The sequence below is a fragment of the Misgurnus anguillicaudatus genome, unplaced genomic scaffold (assembly GCF_027580225.2).
Source record: "Misgurnus anguillicaudatus unplaced genomic scaffold, ASM2758022v2 HiC_scaffold_34, whole genome shotgun sequence".
NCBI lineage: Eukaryota > Metazoa > Chordata > Actinopteri > Cypriniformes > Cobitidae > Misgurnus > Misgurnus anguillicaudatus.
Genome location: NW_027395284.1, coordinates 3463020 through 3478645, shown reverse-complemented (window position 1 = coordinate 3478645; position 15626 = coordinate 3463020). Strand labels below are relative to the sequence as shown.

At 39.4% G+C, this 15626-nt stretch overlaps 1 protein-coding gene across 1 annotated transcript; it reads left to right on the top strand.

Annotated features, from left to right (window-relative positions):
• The first annotated feature begins 4683 nt into the window (after positions 1-4683).
• Positions 4684-15016, top strand: LOC129450657 (arf-GAP with dual PH domain-containing protein 1). The gene is made up of 11 exons (XM_055213590.2): positions 4684-4923; positions 9839-9969; positions 10422-10513; positions 10795-10877; positions 11457-11569; positions 11838-11984; positions 13075-13158; positions 13534-13596; positions 13711-13782; positions 13920-14151; positions 14233-15016. The coding sequence occupies exons 1-11, from the start codon at positions 4836-4838 to the stop codon at positions 14268-14270; spliced, it is 1143 nt and encodes a 380-aa protein (XP_055069565.1). The 5' UTR covers positions 4684-4835; the 3' UTR covers positions 14271-15016.
• The last annotated feature ends 610 nt before the right edge of the window (positions 15017-15626 follow it).

Genomic DNA, 15626 nt, shown 5'->3' with positions numbered 1-15626 from the left:
AGTCGTATGAGATTAAACCTGATGTGTGATCAGATCTGACTGCTGCTTTTTACTGCCCACAGTCAGTGACCCTACACAAACCCCGTTATTTCTCAGCTTTATGATCAAACACAAACACACACTGATGCTTTCAATCTTGTGCTGCTGCTTCATCTGCTACTACAATCTAATCAGGTCTCATCACCTTTAAACAACACTAGATTCATTTATTGATTTCAGCTGATAGCTCCTCTCTTCTTCTAGATCTAGTTATCTTTATCATTATCATCACATCAGCTGATATCTTCTCTGTTCTTCCAGATCTTGTTATCTTCATTATGACAGCAGGTGGAACCTGGAGGCGATGTTCAGTGAATAGCTGAAATTTACTGCCCACATCAAAATAACCACTCAGTCATGCAGCTGTGTACTCTTCAATATCACAAAACTCAGACCTTACCTGCTACTTCACTAATCCAAGCTCTTGTTATATCTATACTGGACAGACTACTAGCCTCACAGCCAATGTGACCAAACCCCTGCAGATGATCCAGAATACAGCCGCACAACTAGTCTTCAATCACCCACATCACACCCCTCACTTCAGATCATACCCATGATCTTACTCCACAAAACACCCCATCTGATCTCACATCTAACCCCATCTGATCTCACACCACATCACACCCCATGTGATCTCACCCCTTGTGATCTCACTCCACATCACACCCCATCTGATCTCACTCCACATCACACCCCATCTGATCTCACATCTGATCTCACTCCACATCACACCCCATTTGATCTCACTCCACGTCACACCCCATCTGATCTCACTCCACGTCACACCCCATCTGATCTCACTCCACGTCACACCCCATCTGATCTCACTCCACATCACACCCCATCTGATCTCACTCCACGTCACACCCCATCTGATCTCACTCCACGTCACACCCCATTTGATCTCACTCCACGTCACACCCCATCTGATCTCACTCCATGTCACACCCCATCTGATCTCACTCCACATCACACCCCATCTGATCTCACTCCACGTCACACCCCATCTGATCTCACTCCACGTCACACCCCATTTGATCTCACTCCACGTCACACCCCATCTGATCTCACTCCACATCACACCCCATCTGATCTCACTCCACATCACACCCCATCTGATCTCACTCCACGTCACACCCCATTTGATCTCACTCCACGTCACACCCCATCTGATCTCACTCCACATCACACCCCATCTGATCTCACTCCACGTCACACCCCATTTGATCTCCCGTTTGATCTCACTCCACGTCACACCCCATCACACCACATCTGATCTCACTCCACATCACACCCCATCTCACTCCACATCACACCCCATCTGATCTCACATCTGAACCCATCTGATCTCACTCCACGTCACATCCCATCTGATCTCACTCCACATCACACCCCATCTGATCTCACGTCACACCCCATCTGATCTCACTCCACATCACACCCCATCTGATCTCACTCCACATCACACCCCTTCTGATCTCACTCCACATCACACCCCATCTGATCTCACTCCACATCACACCTCATTTGATCTCGCTCTCGCTCCACGTCACACCCCATCTCACTCCACATCACACCCCATCACACCTCATTTGATCTCGCTCTCGCTCCACGTCACACCCCATCTCACTCCACATCACACCCCATCTGATCTCACTCCACGTCACACCCCATCTGATCTCACTCCACATCACACCCCATCTGATCTCACTCCACATCTGACCCCATCTGATCTAACTCCACATCACACCCCATCTGATCTCACTCCACATCACACCCCATCTGATCTCACTCCACATCACACCCCATCTGATCTCACATCTGACCCCATCTGATCTCACTCCACGTCACACCCCATCTGATCTCACTCCACGTCACACCCCATCTGATCTCACTCCACATCACACCCCATCTGATCTCACTCCACATCACACCCCATCTGATCTCACTCCACATCTGACCCCATCTGATCTAACTCCACATCACACCCCATCTGATCTCACTCCACATCACACCCCATCTGATCTCACTCCACATCTGACCCCATCTGATCTCACTCCACATCACACCCCATCTGATCTCACATCTGACCCCATCTGATCTCACTCCACGTCACATCCCATCTGATCTCACTCCACGTCACATCCCATCTGATCTCACTCCACGTCACACCCCATCTGATCTCACTCCACGTCACACCCCATCTGATCTCACTCCACGTCACACCCCATTTGATCTCACTCCACGTCACACCCCATTTGATCTCACTCCACGTCACACCCCATCTGATCTCACTCCACGTCACACCCCATCTGATCTCACTCCACATCACACCCCATCTGATCTCACTCCACGTCACACCCCATTTGATCTCACTCCACGTCACACCCCATTTGATCTCACTCCACGTCACACCCCATCTGATCTCACTCCACATCACACCCCTCCTGATGCAGCACAGAATGAATGATGCAGTACTCAAAGAAATGTGGGAATTTTTATTATGTTTTTTAAAAGATTTACTGTCTTGCAGTTTCATTGTCTGCCACTCATTGGTTCTCTCAACACTGTGTGAACCTGATGTGCTGCTCTTCCAAATTTTAAGGGTACCATTTCATCTGTGAGTAGTTTAGAAATAAAAGATTATTTCAGTTTACTCATATACATTTGGTGAAAAGCAGGTTTATTAAGAATAGTACTTTATGGCACATAAAACGACCTCACATGGCTAGAGAAATAGGGGAAGGGAAAATCAAGACTTTCATCCATCCACAATATCTCCATTAGCTAAATAGACATGCACTCAACTCTAGTTAGGCTTCTTTCAATCTAACTCACTGCACAGATTAGATCTTCAGACGGAGGAAGAAACCTGACAGCAGGTGTGTAATGTTTTTGTAGTTTTACAAAGACTTCAGCTTGATTTGTGTGTCACAATCAGAGACGTAAAAACTGACAACATTTTTAATGTATCACTGAATATTGAGCATGTGGCGCTATAACAAGCAGACGTGTATTCAACAAATACACTTTCAGTCCAAAGCAAGAGTTTATATGGAAACTTGATTCCACCTCATCTGATGAAAGGTCTTAGTAAAGTCAGTCTGTATAAGAGATGTGTAGTCTGTGTTATGTTCTTGAACCCTGTCAGATGCTGCATGGGGATGAGTTTTCTTTGAATATATCAGATGATCTAATCTATTATACACAATCTGCTCTCGTGTGGTTCTGTTAGCGGTATCAGTGTCTGATAATGATGGTTGATGATCTCTTCTTTATGTATTTCTTCTATGTTGGTGCTTATTGTGGCAGCATCATTTACGGTTGCCATGGAGACAGTGTTACAGTACCAGCCCATCTGAGTCCCATCACTCTTTGCATCTGTTTGCTGATGACTGAGCAACCTCTGATAATCTGGATTGAGATCGGATGTGTCACTAAACCAGACTTTATCATATTTGATATCAGGTTGAACACACAGTTAAAATGTTTACTCTGAAATAAAAATGTATACACTGTAAGTACAGGTGGACAGTAACATTTACTTGAGTACTGTACTTATGCACATTTTTGAAGTATCTGTAGTTTTCTCGAGTATTATATTTTCTGGAAACTTATTGAACTATTATATTATAGAATTTAAAAGCTTGTTCAACTTGCAAAAGCATATTGAGTTATGTTAACTTTAAATTTCTGGTGCAAGTTTTTAGGGGGGCTGGTCGCAGGAATGCAAACTTGTCACCTTTTGCAACAATGCAATAATAATAAAATACTAATAGATTTTTAAAATGAAAAGCTGTAGTCTGTCTGTTACATTAGTTAATGCACATTGACGGCTTTTGGATTAACTAACATTAACTACCAAAATGAAAAAATGCTGAAAACTATCGCACAGGTAAAGTCACAGAGATATCTGCTGCCACCGTGTGGACAATCACAGGAACAGAGAATTTAATATTTATGTTACATTTTTTGTTCAGTCTTTGCGTTTAAGAAGACGAACCCCTAATGACACTTTTTTAGATAATGACTATCTACCATACTGGAATTTAGCTTACAATTAAAGAAAAATGTATATGTTTTTATCCTCGTAGTTCTCACTGCTTCTTACTGAATTTATATCTTACATCTTTATCTATTCATACTAATAAAAATGAATAAAAGTGTTTGCCAAATACAAATGCAATCTAACATCTGGAAACAATATACAGCACTTTTGTCAAATTAACATATATTGTTATGTTACAACTAGTTTTATCAGTTATGTAAACTTTTCGCTGGTTAAAACTTAAAATAGAATTGAATTGAATTCAGTTGAATTGAATTGACTTGCAAAATCAAGTTGTTTTAACGTCATGTTGTATTGTTTTTAACTGTCTTTAAAGTTGTGTGTGTAGTTAAATTATGATGTGTATTTATAGTCATTTGTGTATTTAGTGTGTTCAAGTATAAAGTTTGTGTATTAGTAATGTTTGTTCACGTGATCAAGAAACACTCTGTACTTTGGAGAACACACACACACACACACACACACACACACACACGCACACGCACACACGGGCACGCACGCGCACAGGCACGCACGCACGCACACACACACACACACACACACACACACACACACACACACACACACACACACACATCACTTCTTTTTATGCGGAACAACAAGTCTGAACAAACCCCGCTGAACACTTCCGAATGTTTGCAGCACCTCCATCACAAGAGGACCTCCTCCTCCTCCCGCTCCGCGCGCGCCTGTGCCTCTCATCCGCCGCCGGTTCACCGGAGACATGACGGACAACGAGCGAGCCGCGCGAGCGCTCAGACAAATCATGCAGAAGCCGGGAAACGAGATCTGCGCCGACTGCGGCTCGGACAGTAAGTTTCACTCCCGTTTCATTTAGCGATAAGCAAACGGAACTTGAACGCGCGAGGCGTGACCGAACCTGCGCGTGCCAAAAAATGCGCTCTCGAGACACAGGGGGGCGCGACGCGCGCGAGCTCACCTGGAATACCAAGATCACCTTTACACGAGATGCGCATGAGATCAGTTTTATGTTTCATATTCAGATGTCTGAGGAGAGTTTCAATTAGTTGGGTTACATAATCGTCTGAGTTTTAGTTAAGCTTTACTGCGGTATCACGTGACAAACGATAGTGCGCTACAGATTTCCTAACAAATATAAAACTCATTTGATGATGATGACGCTGTTTGATCAACTTTAAATGTTTAACTGTAAACCTCACAGTTCAGTTGATGTTATATCATCATTTTCATATGAAAATCATTGTGACTGTGTGTCAGTTTTTTTGTTTTGCAGATTAACTTACATCCTGAAATCAGTACTGTGAGGTAAAAGTTTGGCAGCAGATAAAAAAACAAAGGTGTGGCGAGAGAGAGAAAGAAAGAAATAAAGAGAGAGAGAGAGAGAGAGAGAGAGAGAGAGAGAAAGAGGGTGTGGTTAAAGGGATAGTTCACCCAAAAATGAAAATTCCGTCATCATTTTCTGACTCTCATGTTGTTACAAACCTTGTTCTGATGAACACGAATGAAGATATTTTGAGCAATGTTTGTAAAGAAACCCTTCACTTCCACAGTATTCTTTTTCCTACTATTGAAGTGAATGGGGCTCATAATCAAACATTTCTTAAAATATCTTCCTTCATGTTCATCAGAACAAAGACATTTATACAGATTTGTAACAACATGAGAGTGACTAGATGATGAGAAAATGTTCATTTTGTGTGAACTATCCATATAAAGAAAAGGGGAAGTGTTTCTTTCTAAACACTGAGTTCTGTTCAAGTCAATATTCTCATTGTTACTAAATTTCTCTGTGACATGAACTTTTGTTTTATTCTTGCTTCTGTAAGTCTTTGTATTTAGATCATTCAGGTAGCACACAGAAGTTTTACATTATACTGTAAGTAAAGTTTAAACATTTAATTTTGTTATCACCACAATGTTACTGTTAGACATACATCAGTACAGGCAGCATTTACTCTCTGACAGCCAGTGGCAGCATTTTTTTTAATAATTTTCACAAAAGTTTAATGCCTTTATATAAATATATAAACATACAATATATCAAATAAGAGAACAATGTTTTACAACAACATAAAAAAATCTTCATTTGTTTTCTTTTTATCTTTTCTTTTTAAATATGGGTAGGTTTCTTCAAAAAATAAAAATTGGATTTTTGTAAAGGACTTTTTTTAGAGATCAGATTCAGAGCGATGATCAAAACATACACACAAATAAAGAGTTTTTACTGTTTTTGGATCAGTGTTTCATAAGTTGTGTAAGAGCAACAACTAGTGGATAATAGCAGAAATATGGATTGCTTTGAAAACTCTTTAGGGAAGCATTTCCTCTTAATTGATGAGTTAACCCAGTGCTTCTCAATTCCAGTCCTCGGACCCCCTCCCAGAACATTTTAGATGTCTCCATATATGAAACACCTAGGCTGCGTTCAGCCACAACAAAACGTTGCACAACGTTTATTAAACAGAAACGGTGACGTGTTGCAACTACAGTAGCTGAGAGGCCACCCAGGTGAAAAAGTAGTACACTTCCATAGTGTACTTAAAGTGCTTTATTTTCGCACACTAATTTTGTACTTAACCTGATAAGGAACACTGTGCCGTACACGGTACACCCCCTCCCTTGCACGTGAGGCTGCATTACGTCATTGTAACTTTGAAGCATTAAATCTTCAAAATATACGGTCATGCGTCACATCGTTGTAAAGCTTAGACTTTCGGGTTTCCATTAAGCGCACACACAAAGCATCATATGATTTTTAGCAGTAATCTAGTTGTTAGTTACCTGAACAGGGCGGCGCCGATTTAGGATATGTACTTACCTTCAAAATCTTCCCTTTATCCGCTTCGGTGAAATTGTCCAAAACAAATTGTTCATAAATCCCCAAAAATCCAAGCCTTTTAATCCAAAACGATTTGTTCATCTCACAATCTTGATGTTTCTGACCGAATTAAGATATCAAGAGTTTCGTTGCAAAACGAGATAAATCCATTTTTTAACATTTTTGTCAAAACATGTTTATTATTATGTTATCATGTTATTATTTTGTTTTATGGTGCTACTTAGCTGTATTTTTTAAGTTATGAAGGTTTAAATCAAAACAAACCAACTGCAGTTGCATTGAAATTAATTGGAATGCACAACCAAAAAAAAACAAGATTTCTGAACAATTAAAAAAACGGTGTCACTTTTCATTCACGATTTATAATGAATATATTCGGATGTCACGTTTATTGTGCAACGTCTGAGGAACAAATACGCCCCCTTGTGGAATTTCAGCCGTTCCATAAGAGGCTACTATACTAAAAATTCATCTTACGTACTTCTTAAGATGTTCTTAAGATTATCTAAGTGTACTTCACTGTGCTATTTTGAGACACCATGAATATAAACTAAAATACACTTTTAACATTCTATCTTAGTATTAAAAAATGTATTTAGTTAACACTTGTATTAAACTTGAACTCAACTTTCATACAAAGATGGTTTCAATTTTACTACAAGTAGTACCTAAATATATTTTTTAAATACGTTTTTAGCACATTTTAGTTCATATTAATGGTGTCTCAAAATAGCACAGTGAAGTACACTTAGATGATCTTAAAAACATCTTAAGAAGTACGTAAGATGAATTTTTAGCATATTAAGTACACAATTAGTGTGCGAAAATAAAGCACTTTAAGTACACTATGGAAGTGTACTACTTTTTCACCTGGGCATTCTTTGTGTTCTTTTTTAAATGTTTCTGAAGCCTGATGAAAGCGTTATAAATGTGTGTTTAATACTGTAAAATACCCTCGATGTTAGAGTCACTGCCCTTGCCGTCCAGAATGAAAGACAACATTCCAACTTGTACCCATTGAGCGAGCTGTCTCTTTAGTACCGCGTGCACTGTAAAAAATACCTTGCTGCCTTAAGTCATTTCAACTTACTATTATTTATCTTGACTAGAGATGAGTTGTTATAACTACAGGTGAGTTGTTATAACTTATAAAATTAAGTTGACTTTTGATATTTTATAAGTTGTGACAACTCATCTGTGTTGACATGACTTGTAAATCTGAGTTGATTCAACAAAAAATTTTAAGGCAGCAAAGTATTTTTTACAGTGTGGTTTATATACATCTTGCCGCTGATTGGGCCGACATTTCTGACACACCCACCAAACAAGAGAAAACGCATCTAAAACCTGTTGCCCAACGTTTCCAGGAAACATGTCGTTTAACCCGGAAACCGTAGCAAAACGTTGCGCAACGCTGTGAGCTTGAACGTGCCCCTGATTCAGTTCATCAGCTAGTGTGCTAATTAAGGAAACGTTTCAAACATTCTGGAAGGAGCCTGATGAGTGGAATCAGGTGTTTTATATAAGAAGACATCTAGAACATTCTGGGAGGGGGGGCCGGGGACTGGAGTTGAGAACCACTTAGTTAACCCATCAATGGTGGGGAAAGAGTTAACTGTGTATCTGAAGTAGTCTGATGTAAGTGTCAGTGTTTGATGTCTGAAGCTTCATCATAGGGGATTTTCACGCTGATACGTAGAACTTCCGCTTTTAGCGATCTTTGTGCACGGCCACTTCCGGTCAATGACTCAATTGAAGGATTACAGATTCATTTAGGGTTTAGTCATTTCTGTTAATATAGCTTTTATTTCTATAGACGTCACTAGTTCACTTTTTGCGTATGGTGCTGAGATGCACCCAATGATGTTTTTGCACTGCTGTTCTTGGTATTATTGCAAATTCTTTATGTAATATAAAAACCTGCTATCATGTCATTCTTCTTTTAGGGGCCATTTTCACATAAGATGGAAAGGCATGTCGAATTAAATATGATGCCTGTCATTAATCATATTGACTAAACAGCTTATACTCGAAGGAAAGTTATAGTAAGTTTATAGTAATTAGTTCCATTTTTTTTTAAATTTGTGAGAACACAAAACTCTGCAGAAATACCATATATTCAATTCTATTTTATTGCTTTAAATTCAACATATAAATAATTCCCCCATTTTCTATGGTTTCTTCTCTTGTAAAGCTGCTTTTAAACACTGCAGTGTTGTAAAAAAGTGCCACATCGTCCACTTCTAGACTCAATTCGGTCGGGAATACAAGAAAACTTAAGTAGGATTGGCGTTGTTTGTTTGACTTACAACAGAGCAGTGACATCTAGCCTTCGTTTCAGCCACTGGTGAACTGCACCAGAAGTGGCCATGCACAAAGTTGACAAGTCCCACCCATGAAACACGTAAGCGTGATTATCCCCTCAGATCTCAGCAGCCAAAACTGAATGTACTCACACAAGACTGCAGTGACACAATCATTAGTTGTGTGTCCATTACCCTCCAAATTGTGCAAATTGAAATTGCGAATTGAAAATACGCCCAATGGAAACAGCAATTTCGCAAAAACCCGTGTATTACAAAAAAGTTTAGACGCTTGCATGAGGATTTTTTTTAAGGCAGATATTGCAAAACTGCAATGGAAACAGTTTTTCACATTTACCGGTCACCTGATGTGGGTAAAAGTCACATGATCATTTTTTAAACACGAAATCACAGAGTATAACATCCCAGAAGCACCCCATATGTGTCCGCTCACAGGTATATACACGCCTGCGTCTCTTCTCGTTATAAATAATAAACGTGTTCGACTTCATGTGGTGCCGATTCTAATAACATAACATGTGGACTATGTACCATATTGAAACAACATTTCATTATATTATTTTCACCCGATGTCTCTCTCAGATCCAGAATGGGGTTCTTGTTCTCTCGGCATCTTCATTTGTTTGGGTTGCTCTGGAATCCACAGAAATATTCCCAGTATTGGAAAAGTGAAATCTCTCCGCCTCTCACGCTGGGAGGACGCAGAAGTTCAGGTGAATATCTTGTGTTCACATCAAACTACCAGACTGAAACTTTTACTTAAATATTAATGAGATGTGAACAGTGATGATGATGAAGGAGCTCATGAGGAATCTTTATGAAGCTCTTTTACAGGCACTATTGATGTTTAAGAGTCATAATAAAAATGCATTTACAGTGTAGGGAAAGATATCAAGTTCAGTTTGTCTCTGTTACTCACACAGAGTTTATTAAATGAGCACAGCTGTGATATTGTATCATGCACTTTTTTTGTCATTTTGCAGATATACAGACATAAAATAACTGTAGTGTTGAAAGAGCTGCCTAATAACATGAGGATGAGTGAATAATGATAACATTAATGTTTTATAAAATAGAAATAACTTTTATAGTAATGCTTTATTAGTGTTCATCTGTGAATGATAGAGTTGTTATTTGTTGTATGAGTTTATGTTTGTGTGTTTAGTTTATGTCTGAACATGGAAATGATGCTACGAGGGTGAAATATGAGGCCACTGTTCCTGTTTACTACTACAAACCAACCCATAAAGACTGCCAGTAAGTTAACATGACATCATCATCTTCACATCCAGAACCATCTGATAATAAATGAATAAGACTCACATGAGTCTTGAAGAAGATACGATTATATACTTTCACATCAAGTCTCACACTAATTTAAACAAAAATGATAAAAATATTGTGTCTCAGTTGGGAATAATGTGACATCACAGAAGAGAAATGTTATTAAGATGCTCATCTCCTCTGTCTCTCTCTTTCTCTGTGTGTGTGTGTGTCTGTGCGCATGTGTTTGTGTGTGCGTGTCTGTGTTTGTTAAGGGTTTTGAAGGAGCAGTGGATTCGGGCGAAGTATGAGCGACAGGAGTTCATGGATGAGGGCAAGAAGCTGCTATATGAAGACGGTATGTGTGTGTTAGTGTGACTGTCAAACATCTTTAACTGAATTAAGACACAATGGGGCGGTTTCCCGGACAGGGTTTAGTTTAATCCAGGACTTTAGTTATTTTATGACATTTAAGTAGTTTTTAACAAACACACCTTACAAAAAACTACACTGGTGTGCATCTTGAGATAAAACACGTCAGTGCAAGGTGTTTTGAATTTAAAGTAGCTCAAACATGTATTTTAGTCTGAGACTAGAAAAAGCCCCATTGTGTTTGATTGCTGAGCTTCTGGTGAATTACATCATTACCCAAAAATCCTGAGCAGAATCCATTAGACAGAATTCTCTGTTACCATGAGAACTGAAATATGTCCATCTTAAAAATCTATAAATATTTCATGAACGAATGTGAATAATATAATCGTGTGAATCTCCCTACACTATTTTACATTAAACCTAAAACATACACTATTATACTGTAGTATGTTGTGTAGTATATTTAGAAAAATATTTTTAAGTTAAATTAAAATGTTGGTTTGGTTTATGCATGAGAACTCCCTAATGAAGCATGTTTTGAATTCACATTGACCAATCACAGAGATCAGAGATGGTATGCTAATGAAGAGAGGGCGGGACAACGGACAGTTCCTCAACAGACGATTCGTCTTATCTTTGAGGGACGGCACACTAAAGTATTACACTAAACTTGACGTAAGTGATACACACACACACACACACACACACACACACACACACACACACACACACACACACACACACACACACACACACACACACACACACACACACACACACATTATTTGCAGGGTTTATAAAAGTGTGTACTCATCTAAGTCAGTTTATCATGAAACATGTTTACACTTTTACAATTGGTTTGAGTATGAAGGATTCTTGAGTTTATTGAAGCACATATGTTATTTATTTTCTTTCTTTGATCTCTGTGCTTCTCTCTCTGCAGGCTAAAGAACCAAAGGCAGTAATAAAAGTGGACACTTTGAACGCTTGCTTTCAGCCAGATAAGATCGGGAACCCTAACGGTCTGCAGATCACTTACCTGAAAGACAACATCACACGAAACATCTTTGTTTACCATGACAGCAGTAAGGTGAGAGGACAGACAGACAGACAGATAGAGAGACAGATAGATAGATAGATAGATAGATAGATAGATAGATAGATAGATAGATAGATAGATAGATAGAGAGACAGAGACTCAACTAGACAGACAGATAGACAGACAGACAGACAGAAAGACAGACAGACAGACAGACAGACAGAGACAGATATAGAGACAGGCAGATAGGTAGAGAGACAGAGACTCAACTAGACAGACAGATTGACAGACAGTCACAGACAGACAGACAGACAGACAGACAGACAGACAGACAGACAGACAGACAGACAGACAGACAGATAGTCACAGACAGACAGACAGACAGTCACAGACAGACAGTCACAGACAGACAGTCAGTCACAGACAGACAGACAGACAGACAGACAGACAGACAGACCGACAGACAGACAGACAGACAGACAGACAGACAGACAGACACAGACAGACAGTCAGTCACAGGCAGAGATACAGACAGACAGACAGTCACAGACAGACAGACAGACACAGACAGACAGACAGACAGACAGACAGTCAGTCACAGACAGACATACATACAGTCAGAGACATACAGACAGACACAGACAGACAGACAGACAGACAGACAGACAGTCACAGACAGAGATACAGACAGACAGACAGTCACAGACAGACAGTTAGTCACAGACAGAGATGCAGAAAGACAGTCATAGACAGACAGTCACAGATAGACACAGACAGACAGTCAGTCACAGACAGACAGAGATACAGTCAGAGACATACAGACAGACAAACAGACAGACAGACAGAGAGACAGACAGACAGACAGACAGACAGAATATATAAACAAACATACATACAGACATACAGACATACAGACAGACAGACAGACAGACAGACAGACAGAGACAGACATACATACATACAGATAGACAGAGACATACATACATACATACATACATACACAGACAGATAGACAGACACACACACAGAAAAACAGTCACAGACAGACAGACAGACAGTTACAGACAGAGACAGACAAACAAACAGACAGACAGTGTCCTGTCTTACACCTCTCTCTCTCTCTCTCTCTCTCTTTCATCAGGAAATAGTGGACTGGTTTAATTCGATCCGAGCGGCTCAGTTGCACTATCTGAAGGTGGCGTTCCCCGGAGCGACGGATGCTGAGGTGACTCAAGAGAGTTTCACACAGAACGCGGCAAGCGTCAGTATTGCTATGTGGCTACGGCTTTTCTCTTATAGTTGAAGCATTTTGTGCAGCACTTAGGGCAAATATGTTTATCTTCAGCGATGCCTGCCATAAAGAGCCGTGTCCATGAAGGAGGAGACATGTGGAGCAACTCCACCTCTGTAACCAACCCTATTTTGCTGCTTTCTGCACGTCTCCTATTGAAAATGAACTAGACACTTGCGACTGCCGCATACTCGTGTGAAACACCCATCATGAAACTGCACTGCACACATTTTTTTAAATAAATATTACTCATGTCTTTCAGTTTCTATGTGATTGTCAACAGTACACAACTTCTCTTTTTATCTTCAGCTGAAGCCCAAACTAACCCGCAGCTTTCTGAAGGAGGGATTCATGGAGAAAACGGGACCACGGGTGAGACAAACACGCTGCTCAGTTTCTTATCTCCTAGTTTTCTCAGTGACAGGATTGTGTTTGATGGGTAATTGTTTTAATCAGTGATGTTTGTGTGTGTTTGTCATTGTGTAGCAGACAGAAGGCTTTAAGAAGCGCTGGTTTACGCTGGATCACAGACGCCTCATGTACTTCAGAGATCCACTGGTAAGACTCCACTCGTCCACTTGATCTTCTCTTTACTGTGAGGACATTCTGATGTGATTACAGTAAATCAGATTACACTCATCGTGAGTTAAGACAAACTTTTCGTAAGTGATGGTTTGTTTGTTTGTGTCCTGCAGGATGCGTTTGCTAAAGGTGAGGTGTTTCTGGGACACAGGGATCACGGATACAGAGTGACTATCGGACTGCCGGCAGGAACTCATTATACCGGCGGCTGGCAGTACGGCATCACCATACAAACCCCTGAACGCAGCTTTATCTTCCTCTGTGAAACCGATCTGGAGCAAAAGGATTGGATGAGACATTTCAATGACATCATCAGCATTCCCATGAGCCCTCAGGAGTACACAGGTAACTCTAGACAACACTGACCTCAGTTACATTTGTGTGAATGTAAAAATTTAAATGATCTTGTGTTTTTTTTTTGTTCAGTGGAGGCATACTTCAAACACAGCGCTCGACGTATCTGACCTCTGACCTTCATCATCACAATAATTATAAACTCTACCATCTGATGCGTCAGACTCTATAGTGTATCTCCTGTGTGTTTGTGTTGTTTAACACTACTGTTAGTTTGTGTTTATGAGTAAACTATGCTCAAGTTCAACAAGTACCAAATACAACACAACAATGATTCCCTAGACATGGTGTTTCACAAAAACTACTTCAAAGTGCCATACTATTGTGCCATACTATTGCCATGTGTTTTTTTATAAAATAATTTGACATTTACTGTGTTAATATCATGTTATTTTTAGAGAACTATATTATATTATTAAACATTATTATATTTGATACCATCACTGTACCATTTGCTAAAGTATTTTTTGAAGAAGTTAACTTCATTTATACCACCGGTCTGTTGAATGCTTTATTCTGATTGGTTAAGAAATGATCCACAGGTGTTGATTATTTTTCGATAACCACACACCTGACCTGTTAAAGGTAACCATCAGAGTAATGTCTGTGGTAACCCTGGCATAAGAGGAATAATTCTATGTTAATCTAAAGAGACTAAAGTTAGTTGTGGTTAAGAGTTTGATCTTTTATTGGTTAATGGCTCTGATAGCGCTTAAGGGGCCCTTCAATGAATTTCTCTAAATAAAAATGGTATAGTTGATTTGTATCTTAATTAACTTTATAACTTGAATATTCATTGATAAAGGGGGTTGTTAGTACGCCAATTTTGAATTAAAATGTCATTTTATATCATGAACCATTAATGTGTCATTGTTTCACTGGGAGATTTACAGTGATTTGTTTGTGTGGTTTACTCTGAGTGTTGTGTTAATGATGAACAGCAGAAACTAAGTTATGTGACTTAACTGGGTTAATTAACCTTAACTTTTCCTGAGGTAACTTTCAATGTATATTTTAAACTTTGTGTGCTTTTGTGGCTGGAGAATCACAGATTATGCATAGTATTATAATATGTCATAAATAATATAATAATAATTTAAAATAATTTATCGGTCTAATTATTATTTATCAACTAATAATCGTTTTCATTGTTTATCAGAACTAATAATACCTTTAATAAATAAAATTAAAACCTTTGATTGTTTATGTTAAAATGTCAAAATAAGATGAGCTGCATGAGAGTTGAGAGAGTCACGTGACCCCCCCCCACACTTTTATATAAAATTTAGAACTGTATCTTTAGGCAAGTGTGTTCCCGACATGTTAAGGTGTTCACAATAGGGTAATGTGTATTTAAAAGTAAAATTAAAAGAGACTAGAGTGACCTTTATCATGTTTCTATGGCACTCTGGCAATCAGTCATTCACGTCATGTGTAACATCACGTCACGCCCATGCCCGCGGCCG

What these genes read in the sequence shown, in the direction of transcription:
- LOC129450657 (XM_055213590.2), top strand. Translation starts at nt 4,836, where the DNA reads ATGACGGACAACGAGCGAGCCGCGCGAGCGCTCAGACAAATCATGCAG. An exon ending in CGCCGACTGCGGCTCGGACA is followed by an intron (nt 4,924 to 9,838) that starts GTAAGTTTCACT and finishes TGTCTCTCTCAG; the next exon opens with ATCCAGAATGGGGTTCTTGT. An exon ending in TTTACCATGACAGCAGTAAG is followed by an intron (nt 11,985 to 13,074) that starts GTGAGAGGACAG and finishes CTCTTTCATCAG; the next exon opens with GAAATAGTGGACTGGTTTAA.